The 15,227-nt window shown below is 44.9% G+C and overlaps 1 protein-coding gene across 3 annotated transcripts in view; it reads left to right on the plus strand.

Moving 5' to 3' along the window:
- rnf19b (ring finger protein 19B) overlaps nucleotides 1-15,227 on the plus strand; it is a 271,584-nt gene that overhangs the window by 237,020 nt on the left and 19,337 nt on the right. For all 3 annotated transcript variants that reach the window (XM_038797518.1, XM_038797499.1, XM_038797508.1), the window contains 2 exons: nucleotides 11,580-11,785; nucleotides 14,642-14,786. In XM_038797518.1, coding sequence (XP_038653446.1) covers nucleotides 11,580-11,785; nucleotides 14,642-14,786 — 351 coding nt within the window. The remainder of the gene's footprint in view (nucleotides 1-11,579; nucleotides 11,786-14,641; nucleotides 14,787-15,227) is intronic.

Genomic DNA, 15,227 nt, shown 5'->3' on the forward strand with positions numbered 1-15,227 from the left:
TCAAACCCAGGCAAATGGGAGAGAAAAACTCTCTCAAACCCAGGCAAATGGGAGAGACAAACTCTCTCAAACCCAGGCAAATGGGAGAGACAAACTCATTAAACAATAACAACATTGATAATATGGGCTACTAAAAGAGTCTATGATAGAAACATAGATATCAAACACAACACAAAAAAGCTTTTACAATTATTTTTTGTAAAAGAGAGCCACTTTAAAAATCACGACATTCATGTTAAATTATTTATTTGCAGCTGTATTTACAGTAGAGGACAGTCCAAGGAAACTAATATTGAATTAGAGATGGAAACGTGCCATGATTATTAATGTAAGCAAATTAATAATGAAGAAAGTACTGGCAGCAGAAAGTGACAAACCCCCAGTACCTGATCATTCCTGGGTTTTGAAGGAATTAAGTGATGCCTTAACTATAATCTTCCAAAGTTTTGTTGATTTCAGGAACCAGCCCTTTAGATTGGAAAATTACGCATGTCACTTTGCTGCTTACGAAAGATGTCAAGGCTATCGGGGAATTATAGGGTACTTAGCCTAACATGTGCCATTATGAAATTACTAAAGTCTCTAATTAAGGACAGTAAGAAGTCTTACAACACCAGGTTAAAGTCCAACAGGTTTGTTTTGAATCACTAGCTTTCGGAGCACTGCTCCTTCCTCAGGTGAATGAAGAGGTGGGTTCCAGAAACATATATAGACAAAGTCTAACTAAGGACAGAGTGATACCTTAAAAACTTTCAGCTGGTCAGAGTTATGAACATGGGAATTTTGGTGCATGTTATTCATATGGATTTCTAGTAGGAATTTGAGAAAAGTTCCTCATAAGAGACTATTAGATAAAATTATTGACTTGGTTGGGAAATTGGCTTAGTGGCAGGAGTTTGGGGATAAGAACCATGGTCAGGTATTCTAATTTGCAGATGTGATCTGCGGGGAAACCTCCAATGTTAAGTAACAACTTAGATGATGGGAAAGAGCCACAAACCCAATTTTAACAATAACACAAATAGGTTGTGTGGGTGGAAACATACAATTACATCTCGTTTAACATTAGGTGAAAGGCTGTGAGCCAGATGGCCTATTTCTGTGCTTCAATTGATATTAATCTCTGATCAATCATAATTGCCAAAAGATGCTTCTAATGAGATTAGTGATGTAATGAGAAAGAGAATACGGACATTTTACTTCTGGCAAGAATTGGACATATACTGTGCTTACACCTGATTTTAGACAACATATATAAGTTTCCTTTTTTCCTTGGGGAAACAAATACATCTATGCTTGCATGCTGGCATAATGGTAATCTCACTGGACTAGTAATCTGGAGACCTAGAGTCATGCTCTGGGCACCTGGGTTTGGAACCCACCATGGCAGATGGTGAAATTTGAATTCAATAAAAAAACAAAATCTGGAATTACAAGTCCAACATTGTCATCAAAAGCCACCAGGTTCACTAATGTTCTTTAGGGAAGGGAATCTGCTGTCCTTACCTGGTCTGGCCCTTGCACAACTCCAGACCCACAGCAATGTGGTTGACTCTTAAATGCCCTCCGAATAACAGCAATAAATGCAGGCCTAGTCAGCGACCCCCACGTCCAAGGAATGAATAAAAAAAACACTGGAAAATGTAGCCACAATAGTTTTTGAAGTCTTTCGCGTGCATCTATTAAGCTGATAACATTTAAAAACATAAATTTTACAGTAATTATTTATGGGCTGACACTAAGATAGCTTTTGCTTCCCTTTGCCCAGACACTTGCCTCTGGTTGCATTGCCAAGACTCTTCCCACCCAAGTACTTCCAAAACAGTGTACAAATGTAGTTGTAGATTTGAGTATGGGCAGCATTCAGGATCTAGACAATAATTACAGGGTTGTGATTGTGAATTAACCTTTTTGAGTCTCCTCCAGCAGATATTGTTTTCCAGGCGAGGGGGCAGCTAGGCCTTCGACTGAAGGCCACAGTCGATGAGTTACGGGAAGGAAGGAGAGATCAATGATTTAGGTTTAGGGAGGGGGGGGGGAAATTTGGGGTTGGAGGGGCTATTGTTGGGGATCTGTAAGGCATTCCGGGTGTTCGGAATTGCCGATGGGGGTGCCGGAGAGATCAGGAGAGGAGTGGAGATGGTTGCGGAAGGGGCCAGATATTGGGGAAAATGCAAATCATCATGGGAAGCCTCGAGATGAAGGGAGGCAGAGAGATTATTGTGGGGAGCCTGTGTTGGCCATTGGGTCACAAATGATTGGTGGGAGCGAGAGATGTGACCAATTGCTGAAGAGGCTAAAGGATTTGCTTGGATTTCCTCCTGATCCATGAGCAGTGTTGAAAAAGCATTTACCTGAGCTCGCCTCCTTTTACTGCCTAGTTTCCTGAAGTTTGAGTGATCAATCTGTGAGCGGGATTTACTGGCTGTTCACACCGGCAGGATATTCCGGTCCCACGCCAGCGCATGGGTTCCCCGGCGACGAAGGATGCAGTTAATGGGAAATCCTGTTGGCCAATCATTAAGTGCATGGCCAACGTGTTTATTGACCAGTTAAGATGGGCTTGAGGTAGACGGTAGTGGGGAACCCATCAGCAGATTTCTCAATTAGCATCTCAAAAGTGATTTTGAAGATTGGATGGGATGGAGCAGACTCAGGGTTGCTAATTAAATCCTTGCACCCAATGCCAGGTCCCTGATTGGACACTGAGTGCCTTTGAAAGCGGGTGGCCCTATAGTAAAAGGGTATCTAGCATAGCAAGGGTTGTGGGGATTGGGGAAAACAGTACTGTCCAAATGTGATGTAAAGTGACACATCACCTGAGACCTGTGTAGAAGCAAGCATGGAGGTAGCTCATAGCTTGGGCTATGCATTGTACTTATGTACGTGTTGTGTGTTTTATTGATAAACAGGTAAAATTCAACCATGTAAGACCCAGGATCTCTTTGAGACCTGCTAAACATACGGCAGCCCTCCACCCCAGGCCTGGGAAACTGCAGGAAGCACAGAAAAGCCTTGCTACTCACATTTAACCCCTGAGCTATCTCTAAACTCTGGGCTAATTGCCAATTGGCATGATGGATGAACTTAATTGAAATCTCTCTGTGAATGGGCAACCTTTCCCTCGGTGGTTCCCTTTCCACCTCCAACCGTCACCACGTTTCCCACCGCAGCGGGTTGGATTAAATCCAGTCCGCAAACTCTGATTCTCTCTTCACAGACCTGATGGGTATTTCCAAACATTTTCTATTTTCATTTCCGATTTCTAGCACCTGTGATATTTTGCTTTTGACCCACAATCAGTTTTGTTCCTTAATATGGGTTTAAATGCAGACAACATCATAATTAAGCTTTAACTGGGCCTGAGTTCCATGAATTGTTGATTTGGAAGCCAAAAATTCCTCAAGTAGAATTTCATAGAATTTACAGTGCAGCCCATCGAGTCTGCACCGACCCTTGAGTAGCACCCTACTTGAGCCCCATGCCTCCACTCTATCACCTTTATCCGCGTAACCCAGTAACCCCACCTAACCTTTTTTGGACACTGAGGGCAATTTAGAATGACCAATCCACCTAACCTGCACATCTTTGGGCTGAGGGAGGAAACCGGAGCACCCAGAGGAAACCTATGCACACATGGGGAGAATGTGCAGACTCCACACAGACCACAAAGTAATCCACAAAGATGCTGAAATGGGAAATGGCTGCAGTTCTTGTGAGGAGTTTCAAACTGCAGTAATTCACAGTGAAAGGGTTACAAGGTGAGCACAATTTTCTTTTTTTTTGACATGATTGTTAGAAGACCACATCAGATTTTATTTCTGACAACTCTGACTGGTTGTATTAAATGATAATTACATAGGCTGCATGCACACTTACCATTACAGTGAATTCAAGCTCCTTGATAAAACTGCAGTGGTCTGTCACTGCTTTGTAATAGCACAGCACTTAGTTTTAGATACGGGAAAGTTGAGTCTTGAAATTTGGTCCTTATCTGACTTTAGGTTGCAGTCATGGTACTCCCCTTATCCACGTGTTGGAATTGTCCAGTAATCAGATATGCTTGCTGAGACAGTCTGGAAAATTGTAGAGTTTTGGTGGCGGAAAGGCAGTGATATTACTGGACTTCCAAACAGAAACATGTTGGGGTGGGTCGGGTCCTGCCAGAGTGGGCACATCACCGTGCATTAGATGGAGCTTTTTTCTGTGCATTGAGCTCAAAACATGTAACTTGCTGGAAATGTGAGCTGAGAAATGGTTGGGTGAAAGTATCTGAGATCTTAGTTAATGACAGCACCAACAGAGTATTTTCTTAACAATGAGATTTAAGGATTGAGAAAAAAGCAACATGGAAAAATAGGAAAGTTGAGTGGGTAAATTGGTCAGATAAGAAGCAGAAAGGGTAATGGAGAATAAAAGAACGATTGAAAGCAGGAACAGGAAACTGAGTTGGATAATCAGCCATGATCATAATGAATGGCGGAGCAAGATCGAATGGCCTCCTCCTGCTCCAATTTTCTATGTTTCTACGAGACCTCCTGGCAGCGGTCGAGACAGTGGTGGAAACAGCAGCAGTCCCCATGAGGGAAGCGACGGTCAAAACGGAGCGGCGGCTGGAGGCCCAAGGATCAAAGACCAGAGACCTGGTGAAGGCCACCACAGACCAAGGGGATGGAATCGCAGCATTGGAGACCGAGAAGGGCCTAAAGAGAGAAAATCTATGGCCAGGAGAACAGGCCTTGCCGCCAGAACTTGAGAATCGTGAGGCTGCCAGAAGGGATGGAGGGGAAGAACCCCACGAAATATGTCTCAGAGATGTTCGGGAAACTGGTTGGTGAGGAGGGCTTTGCCAAGCCCCCACAGGTCACTTCGGCAGCGGCCCAGACCCGGGGACCATCGCAGGCGATAATTGCAAAGTTCCATAAATACCAGGATAAGGAGCGGATCCCGGTGCTGTAAAGCCACAGTGCTAACCACTATGCTACCGTGCTGCCTGTTAAGAGGCCTGGCCCTGCCGAATCTGCCAACGTGGAGAGGGTGGCAAAGGGAACCAGAGGTGCACTGGGTACGAATGGAGGAGGTCCTCTGCACGGGGACCTCTCTCCGAGCGCTGGCCACCGCACAACTCTTTTCTCTCCTCCTCCTGCGCTGGGCTAAACCTGGGGGAGCTCAAGGAAGTGTATAGAGCACACCTTATCAAAGCACTCATGAGCGGGTTCTTCCCGAAGGTGGAGGACAGGTGCCCTGGGCAGGGCAGGGTGGGGTGGGGGGGGGGGGGGGGCAACTACACCCATACCCACATGTTCTGGCCCTGTCCCAGACTTGGGGAATTCTGGACAGCCTTCTTCAAGGCTATGTCCAAGGTGGTGGGGGTCGAGATGGAGCCATGCCTGTCTGTAGCAGTCTTCGGGGTGTCAGAGAATCCAGAATTCTGGACAAGGAAAGCGGCTGATGGCCTGGCCTTCGCTTCACGGATCGGCAGGTGGAGTTTCTGCTAGAGTGGATGTCGCCAGCACCGCCTGGGTCTCGGGATGAGGGGGGAGGGGGGTGGGGGGGGGGGGGATAGGAATAGCTGGCCAGAGAGAGGGGAGCTCGAGAGGAACAGGGAAGGAATGAGGAGGAGGAGGGCCATTTTACTGGAGAGAGAACAGGCCTCCTCTGCACGGGGAGAAACTGGGATAACAAGAAGACCCACCCTCTCTCAAAAACGTGAAGACCAAGGGGGAGGGGGGGGGCTCTCCACCCCAGCAGGAAGAAGCCGACAGACGAACAAGGGAAGAAACCCCCAACCACACCAAGACGTCGAAGGGGGAAACTGGGGAAACCCTACTGCCAAGCAACAGGGGCCCCAGCGGAACCTGACAAACCCAGTGTAAAAATCAAACCCGGATGTAAAAATGTAAATATTATCCAGCACCAGAGCCCCAGTCATGGCTATGGTGACGGGGAGGGACTCGTGGCTGGTTGTTCTGACCTATGTACAGTTTTCTTTTTGGTCACTGTATAATACTCTACGTGAGAAACCAGACTTTTTCTTTTCTATTCTGTAGCTGTTACTTGAAACACAAATAAAAACATTTAAAAAAACATTTTCCCTTTCTGGGCTGGCATAGTAAATTGGCACTGCCTTAATAATTATAACTTTGTCTCAAAAAAAAAGTTCCAGTCTTTGCTTTATGTAGCAAGTTTAATGGACAGTCACTGCAAATCCAGCAAGTTCTTAGAAATTACATGCGAGACTACGGGCAGGAAGTCATTTGTGCAAAGCAAGGTGCAAATTGACCAGCTAGATCTTGATGTTTACGACACATGGTGAATCTTTTAATCCCCTGCACCTGTTGATTCATTCAGGTATCAATAGCTGTCTGCATGGTTAATGTGCTGTTATATTTCTGGTAAATTCCGGCCTCTTGTATTTTGGATTATTTAACCATACTGAAATAATAAAAATAAAATAATTTTGCTTAATCTTAAAAAAGGCAACCAGAAACCGGTGTGTGCTAATTACTTGGCATTCTACTTGAGTATTGAAATCAAAACAGAATCGATCTGAAATGAGTCAGAATTGACCTTTTCAAAAAGGCAGATTCACATGGATGTGAAATCCCCACTGTTTTTCCCATTGTATTGATGCCTCAGCTGAATCATCTCTGTCTGGATAACATACCACCTACAGTCACTTTTGTATTACATAAATTGATTTTTTGATTTCCTTGAGCCCTCATTGAGCAGAGCTTAACTTCGGTTGGACAACATTAATGCAGTTGAAGTAAACTAATAACCCATATTAAATCATGTAATACTTGGGAGCATAAAGTACAGTTTTAATTCTGAAATGTTTAAGCGGCTCATCGGTTTTATATCTGGTGAAAGTCTTTCTGATCAGGCCACTGTAAACATCAAATCAGGGCCAGAAATCCAACTATTTTGAAGTGCAATAATTGAAAAAAAGAACTGAATTAAATAAGTGCAGGATATATGCATTTATTTATAAATTAATTACTAAACCTTTCATTTCATTAGCAGTAGAAAAATACAGGATAGTAAATGATATGTAAGTATAAATCCAAAAGCAACTTAATACTAACACTAGGATGGGGGCACAGAGTTGATTGCAGGTAAAGGCGCATTCAGGACACGCAGCACATACGGACTGATCAACACGTGGAATATGCCTCCAGATAGAGCAGGACTGAGGAGATAAAGATTCCTAAATAATTTTAAAGGCAGATGAACTTGCAAAACTGAAGAGTCTCTTTGAATGGAGCAAATAACCACCTTCTTCTGAATGTAACTTGCAAACAACAAACATTTACTGTTTCTATATCCAAAGACCTTGACTGGGATTCGCCGATATCGAGGCCAAGTGCTGTCACCAGCTTCAAAACCGGCGCGAGTGGCGCTGGCGGCAACGGCCCTGCAGGCCCAGTAATCCTCCTCCTCTTCGGGGGGCTAGAAAGGTGCTGGAGTGCGGTGTGCTGCTCTGGTGCCGAAAGCCGGCCCTACACGGCCGGCACGGGTCCGCGCATGCGTGCCACGGTCATCTCCGTGCCGGTGCATGTGCGTGGTTGCCGTCTCTGCACCGGTCCCCAGGCAACATGGCGGAGCCCTACAGGGGCCTGGCGGGGAGGAACATAGGCCCCCCCCCACCCCGGAATGAGCGTGCCCCCAATCGCGGGACTGGCCACTGTGGAGGCTCCCCCCCCCCCCAACCAGGACGATGCCCACAGCCAGAACGCCGAGGTCACGCCGGGTAGGACCATATGGAACCCATGCTGGCCAGACTCGGCAGGCACTCGGCCCATTGAGCACAGAGAATCGCCGTGGGGGCCGCTTTTAACGGCCCCCCCGACTGGCGCTGTGGCGACCGCACGGGCATGATTGGCGCTGATTCTCCGATCGGCGGAGAATCGGTGGCCCAGTGTCAGAGCAGCGTGGCAGGATTCTCGCACCGCCCCGGCAATTCTCCGACCCGATGCGGGCTCGGAGAATCCCGGCCCTTGGCTCTCATTGTGCAAACAACAGTAAATGCTTAATCCTCGCCATTCATTATGCTGGCACCTGCCCACTGATTTTTCACAACTCACAGTATCTGGAGATCCTTTTCAGCACAGGGAATTTCTAACCTGTTCGAGCAGGACAAGCAACAGTGTTTCTCCTCAATCAGTAAGATTGAAGAGTCCTTCCCCCAAGACACGCAAAGTTTGAACAATAAGTATGAATTATAATATTTAATTGCAAAGTCATGTCAGAAAGTAAAATAGGGAGAGAAAGAAAGAGGGATTCAGAGAGAAAGAGAGAGAGAGAAAGCGAGATGAGAGACAAAGGTTGGAAAAATTAATCTCCAACAATGAAGTTTAAATTTCAGTACCATAGAGGTTGTTTCGTAGTAATTAAAATCTATCATGTTACTTACAATTCCAATTTTTTCTGCCATTTTTGGTGGAGAGCCTCTGCAACTTCATGCCCTCAATGTATTTTAATGTTGACTCTCAGTGAAGTACTGGTAAGATCACAACTTGTAGGGGAGCAGGGAATGTTGGACTGCAGCCTCCTGGTTTCACATTTAACTGTGCAGATCTTGCAGAAGTCAGAAGTTGCTGTCTGATTTGCTTCTTAATAACATGAATGCAGATAGGCTCGCTGCAGTTCTCAATGTGAAATACAGGTCAATGGGTTTTTTTGTGTTTGGATAAGATTGCAGCTGGTAACATTTTGATATTACTGAGGTGGTTTGATTATCTTGCTGTGTGTAGACATGTTGACCCAGCAAATAAATAAATAACCATTTAAGGTCTGACTTCAAACTTCCAATCATAGGTGAGAAATGATGGAAAGGAGGGATTTATATAGCACCTTAATGGCCTCAGGAAGTCAAAACGTACTTCACGGATAATGGAGTATGTTTGAAATGAAGTTACTGTTGTAATGTGGGGGAACGAAGAATCAAATGTTGTCTGTTTTATTTTTCACCTATAAAACAACACACGTTCACCATTCTGAGAGAAATCCTGAGGCAATATCTTTGGATAATTGGGGCACGTATCTTGGGATGTTGGTACTGGTAGATACATCGATTGTTAATATTAACCATTTCCCTGTCATGTACGGGTAGAGGAATGATTCCTTATACTTTCTCTACCTTCACTATCGTTTAAAAGAAATACTGTACAAATGAGAGAACTGCCCATTTCTCAGTATCAGTAGCTTGTAGCTTTGCAACCATGGAATAGAATAACTCTGCTAAGGGTGGCGCAGTGGTTAGCACTGCTGCTGCGGCGCTGGAAACCCGGGTTTGATCTTGGTCCCGGGTCACTGTCTGTGTGGGTCTCACCCCCATGTGCAGGTCAGGAGGATTGGCCATGCTAAATTGTCCCTTAATTGGAAAAAGGTAATTGGGTGCTCTAAATAAACAAATAGAAAAAAAAGAATAACTGCTAATGGTGCTCTTATTACCTGCAGTTTTATGCTAGAGTTTGTGTTCAACAGGGCTCAAATGTGTTGTGCTGCAGGATACAAGTTCATTTTTACAATTCCTTAGCAGTGAATTCTTGACCTTAACCATGCCATCAATAGGAAGTGAAGGATGGAGTTTAGCTTGCTTTACAGAGGGAAATTAAAATAGGAGGTTACTATCCAAGTTGACTTTGAGCCTCTTCAGTTGCTAGTTATAGGATAGCATTATTACAGCTCTAATTGTCCACTTCATTTGTAGGAAGGTGACCTACATTCCTACATTCACATCTCAAAAAACAGGAAAGAAAATGCTTTAAAAAAAAAAAAAAAAAAATGTTGGTCTTCCGAATCTGATGTATGACTATTGGGCGGTGAAAGCCGAGGAGGTATGGGGCTGGGATGGAATGTGATTGCGCATGGAGGCAAGTCCTTATAGGGGGTCGGGTTTGCCGGTGCTGGCAACAGCCCCACTCCCGCCCCAGGGAAATACTTGGGTAGTCTAGTGGCAGTAGCCATGTTGAAGATGTAAAGGCATTTTTGGCAACATTTTAATTTGGGGCGGGGTTGAAGCTGATGCCGGTTTGAAAGAATCACGCTTTCGAGCCGGCGAGACTGGATGCTGGGTTTCAGAGATGGGAGGAGTGGGGGTGATGGGAATGAAAAACTTATTTTTGGAAGGGAGTTTTGCAAGTTTGGAAAAGTTGACAAAGTAGTTTTCTTGGGAGGAGGCTTTTAGGTATATGCAGGTGTAGGACTTTGCAAGGAAGGTTTTTCTGACGTTTCCGGTGACGCGTCCCTACTTATTATTTGAGGGGGTTGTTGTCGGTGATGGGTTTGAAGGGGGGGTCATCCTCTTGATTTATGGGAAGATTTTGGAGGAGGATATGGCGTCGCTGGAAGGGGTTAAGGCCAAGTGGGAAGAGGAACTGTGGGTAGCATTGGTGGAGGGTTTGTGGTGTTGAGGAGGGTGAATGCCTCAACCTCGTGTGCGAGACAGGGGTAGGGATGGGGGGGGCTATTCTTTGCGTCATTGGGGTGTTTGTTGGTAGAGTGGTGGGAGTGGGTTGTATTTTCTTGTTTTGCATTGGTTTGTTTTATGTATAAAATGTTTAAAACAATATTTCCCCCCCCCCCCCCCCAAAAAATTTTGGTAACAATTTAACGATCTTGTCGCATCCGTCTTGCAATCTAAACAACGTCGTTACATCTCGCAAGAGACCTCGTGCGAGATTTGCAACGCTTGAAATGCCTCGCGAGATTTAACGGAATCACTGGGTGTGATCAAGATCTGAACATTTAAATTAACCATTAGGCTCATTTAAATAGGCTTCTGCGGGATTCTCCTGACACTGGGGCCTAATGGCCGTGCCTAGGAGACCTTGCCGAGCACCATTTAGTTTTTAGTTCTGGTTTCCACAAACATGGACCAGGTCGTAATGCCACCTGGCCGGGGGGGGGGCAGGGCCAGGTTTACCCAGGCTTTTGGGCACCCCAGGGTAGTTGGAGACAGGTTAGGGTGGCACTGTGGCACTCTCGCTGGCAGGGGTAATGCCTGGATGCCATGTTGGTACTGCCAAAGATCAGGCTGGTGGAGGTGGTGTGGTGTGGGCATTACCAAGTGGAGGGAGGATGAGTGTTTGTTCCTGGGGGCCTCCCCGAGATTGGGTGGGGGAGGTGTAGGGTGTGCCAAAAACAGGGTGTGGGCTGAATGGGGGTGGGGTGGGGGGCGGTGCGGGGAGGAGAGATCAGGGCAGCCAGACAAAATGCAACCTGATCATCCCTGATCTGCAAGGAGGTTTTCCTGCTGGGCTTGCCAGCAGAAAATGACTCTCGAGTACGGCCTCGGCAGAGAGAAACTCATTGAGGCCAAAGAAACCGCAAAGTGCCATTGAATAGTGAGATGTTTCTTGCCGCTACAGCTGCCGAGAAATACCTCACTAAACTCGCTCAAAACAGAGTTTTTCCGGTTAAACCGTGCCCACTATCTTCACTCTGAACTTGTAATATCCTCCTTCTTGCTGAAGAATTCAAAGAATAAAATTCCAAAGACACTGATATTACATGAGGTACGGTGCTAATTTACTATCTACACTTTCAGTGGAATAAATTACCGTGTTTTCCAGGTATGCTGTGATCGCCTATGGATGTGCAAGCTGTCCGAAGATCACCTGTGGAAGAGATGGTTGTGGCACCGAGTTCTGCTATCATTGCAAACAGCTCTGGCACCCTAATCAGACTTGTGACAGTGCACGTCAACAGAGAGCCCAAAGTCTTCGGATTCGTACAAAGCAAACTTCAGGCCTGAATTATGGCCAAGAGGCAGGCAATGGTATGTTGGAGAGTGTCTACACAGCCATGACTCTTACAAGTTCAACGGTGCCAAGCAACCAAAATAAGGTGCAGGAGTAGACTAATGGCTAAGCTTTATCTCAATGCCATTTTCCCCCACTAACTCCATATCCCTGAATATCTTCAAGATCTCCTTGAAGCCTCTTTGCATCTTCCTCACAATTCACATTCCACTTTGTTTTGTGTCATCCGCAAATAAATATTACATTTGGTCCACGCATCCAAATCATTGAGATAATTTGTGAGTAGCTGGGGCCCAATAACTGATCCTTGAATGCCCCACTGGCGACAGCCTGCTAACCTGAGAATGACTTGTTTATTCCTACTCTCCCTGTCCATTAACTAACTCTCAATCCATGCTCATCATAGAATCCCTACAGTGCAGAAGGAGGCAATTTGGCGCATCAAAGTCTGCACCGACCCTGTGAAAGAGCACCCTACCTATGTCCAATCACCCACCCTTTTCCCCGTAACTCCACCTAACCTTTTGGACACTTCGGGCAATATGGCGTGGCCAATCCACCTAACCTGCACATCTTTGGACTGTGGGAGGAAACCGGAGCACCCGGAGGAAACCCACGGAGACATGTGAAGAACGTGTAAACTACACACAGACACTGTCGCCCAAGGTCAGAATAGAACCCAGGTCGCTACCGCTTCGAGGCCACTGTGCTACCATGCCACCCCGTATATTACCTCCAATCCCATGCTTCCTAATTTTGTTTACTAGCCTCTCAAAAGCCTTCTGACAATTGAAATACACAAAATCCGCAGGTTTCCCCTTATTCTGCTGGTTACAACCGTAAAATCTCCCACCATATTTGTCAGACATAATTTCCCTTCTATAAATCCATGCTGTCTCTGTTGTGTTGGCTTGTGTAGGCTTGAGAGATGAACAGACACTTCCAACACGGATGAAGGTTCAACTCAATTTTATTAACTACTTCTAACTAACTAACACACAATGACTGTGGGTCTAAATAATGCTAACTTGAACTAGAGACCTAAGCCTTGTCCGAACCAGTTGATTCTCTCAGCACGTGGTGTGAGTCTGTGCTGGGCTGAATAAGTTCCTGTTACACTCAGAGGCAGCAACCAGAATGAGCGGGAACCGTGGTGCCCTCTGCCTTTATAGTGTGTGTATTCTAACTGGTGATTGGCTGCGGTGTTTGTACATGTTGATTGGTCCCTGTGTGTGTCCATCAGTGTGTGTCTGCACCATGATATATTGGTATATATTATGACAGTCTCTTCCCAATCTTGTCATTATTTTCTAAGTGTTCAGGGATCACACCTTTTATATTGTATTCCAGCATTTTCCCTACTGCTGGCATCAGCTTACAGATCTGTAGTTTCCCAATTACTCTCTTCTTCCTTTCTGAAATAATAATCATCTTTATTAGTATCACAAGTAGGCTTACATTAACACTGCAATGAAGTTACTGTGGAAATCCCCTGGGGTCACATCTACTACCTTCCAATCTGCAGGAACCTTTGCAGAATCTATAGAATCTTAGGAAGGTAACCACCAATGCATCCACTATCTCGACAGCCACCTCTTTCCTTTTTTTTATTTTAATGGGATGTGGACATCGCTGGCTGGGCCTGCATTTGCATTGCCCATGAGAAGGTGGTGGCTTCCATGTGGTACAAGCCATGTGGTGCAGGAACTCCCACAGCACTGTTAGGGAGAGGGTTTGAGACATTTGACCCAGCGACAGTGAAGGAACGGCGATATATTTCCTAGTCAGAATGGGGCACTTGTAGGAGGTGGTGTTCCCATGAATCTGCTGCCCTTGCCTTTTTAGGTGGTAGAGGTCTTGGATTTGGAAGGTGCTGACAAAGGAGTCTTGGTAAATTGCTGCAGTGCATCTTGTAGATTCAACACTGTGGGTAGCAAATAATTAGGTCCAGACGATTTATCACCTTTCAAACCCATTAATTTCTCCCTAATACTACTTACTTTCAGTTACTCACTCCCGCTGTTCCCTTGGTTCTCTAGTATTTGGGGAAGTTTTTGGTATCTTTCTCTGCAAAGACAGATATTTGTTTAGTTTCTCTGCAATTTACTTATTCCTCATTATAATTTCTCCTGTCTCTGACTCTAATGGGCCCACATGTGCCTTAGCTAATCTTTTCCTTTTTAAAACAATTTTAGAGTACCCAATTCATTTTTAAAATTCCAATTAAGGGGCAATTTAGCATGGCCAATCCACCTAGCTTGCACACTTTTGGGTTGTGCGCAGGGAGCTGGGATCGAACCTGGGGCCTCGGTGCCGTGAGGCCACAGTGCTAACCCACTGTGCCACCATGCTGCCCAATCTTTTTCTTTTTAAGTACCTATAGAAGCTTTTACTGTTGATTTCTATGTTTTTTGTCAGTTTACACTCCTACACTATTTTCCCTTTCTTTATCAGTTTATTGGTCCTCCTTTGCTGAATTCTGGAAAAAAAAAAGCTCCCAATCTTCAGGCTCAATCCTCAATATCCAAATGTGTACTGCCTAACTGCCAACAAATTCGTTAGGAATTTGTATTCATCAACATGAACGAATACTGTAGCACTGTTGAGACTTGAAATATTGTTCCATTTTCTTCATAGCTTCACCTTCAAATGTTTATTTTTTAAGTTTTATGTAAACTTACTGTTGAGTGCATTTTACTGTCTCTCAATAGCGTGATTTTATCAACTGTATCCAATTGGAAACCAGTTAAGGTATCGTAGATGGTACAGAGAATATATAATAGGATTTGCGTTTTATGCCCTTTTACCTTGTATTTAGATTTGATAAACTATTCAAAGGCTAGTCATTCACTTCTTTGATGTTTTCTTATTAGCTGATGATATCAAGCCATGCCCACGATGTGGAGCCTACATCATTAAAATGAACGATGGGAGCTGTAATCACATGACCTGTGCTGTTTGTGGCTGTGAATTCTGCTGGCTTTGCATGAAGGAGATCTCCGACCTCCATTATCTCAGGTAAGAGCCAGGTTCTTGGAAGGTTTGGAAGCTGTGTTCTTGATTTTGTAACCCTTTGGGGGGAGCTGGGGGTGAAAAAACAATCACTTATTATTAGAAAGGTTTGCATGATGTATGACTCAGAGAGTGAATGTTATGCAATTTTATGTAAAATGCATAACAAAGGAAAACCTGCTGTACTCCACATGGGGTCTGAATGAAGGTCTGTGTAACGGAAGTATAATTTATTATCCCCTCAACATAAAAGGTCAACATTCCATTAGTATATTTGTTTTGTTTCTGCCCACCAGTACGTAATGATTTCTGTTAATGGACACCCACATCCTTTCAGTCTTCCAGAGCTCCTGGTTTCTCTCCATTTAGGAATTATCCTGATTTGTCATTCTTGGATCCACAGTGGATGACTTCATACTCCTCCTCCATGTTGAGCTTCACCTGCCA

This window comes from Scyliorhinus canicula, chromosome 1 (assembly GCF_902713615.1).
Source record: "Scyliorhinus canicula chromosome 1, sScyCan1.1, whole genome shotgun sequence".
NCBI classification, from domain to species: domain Eukaryota; kingdom Metazoa; phylum Chordata; class Chondrichthyes; order Carcharhiniformes; family Scyliorhinidae; genus Scyliorhinus; species Scyliorhinus canicula.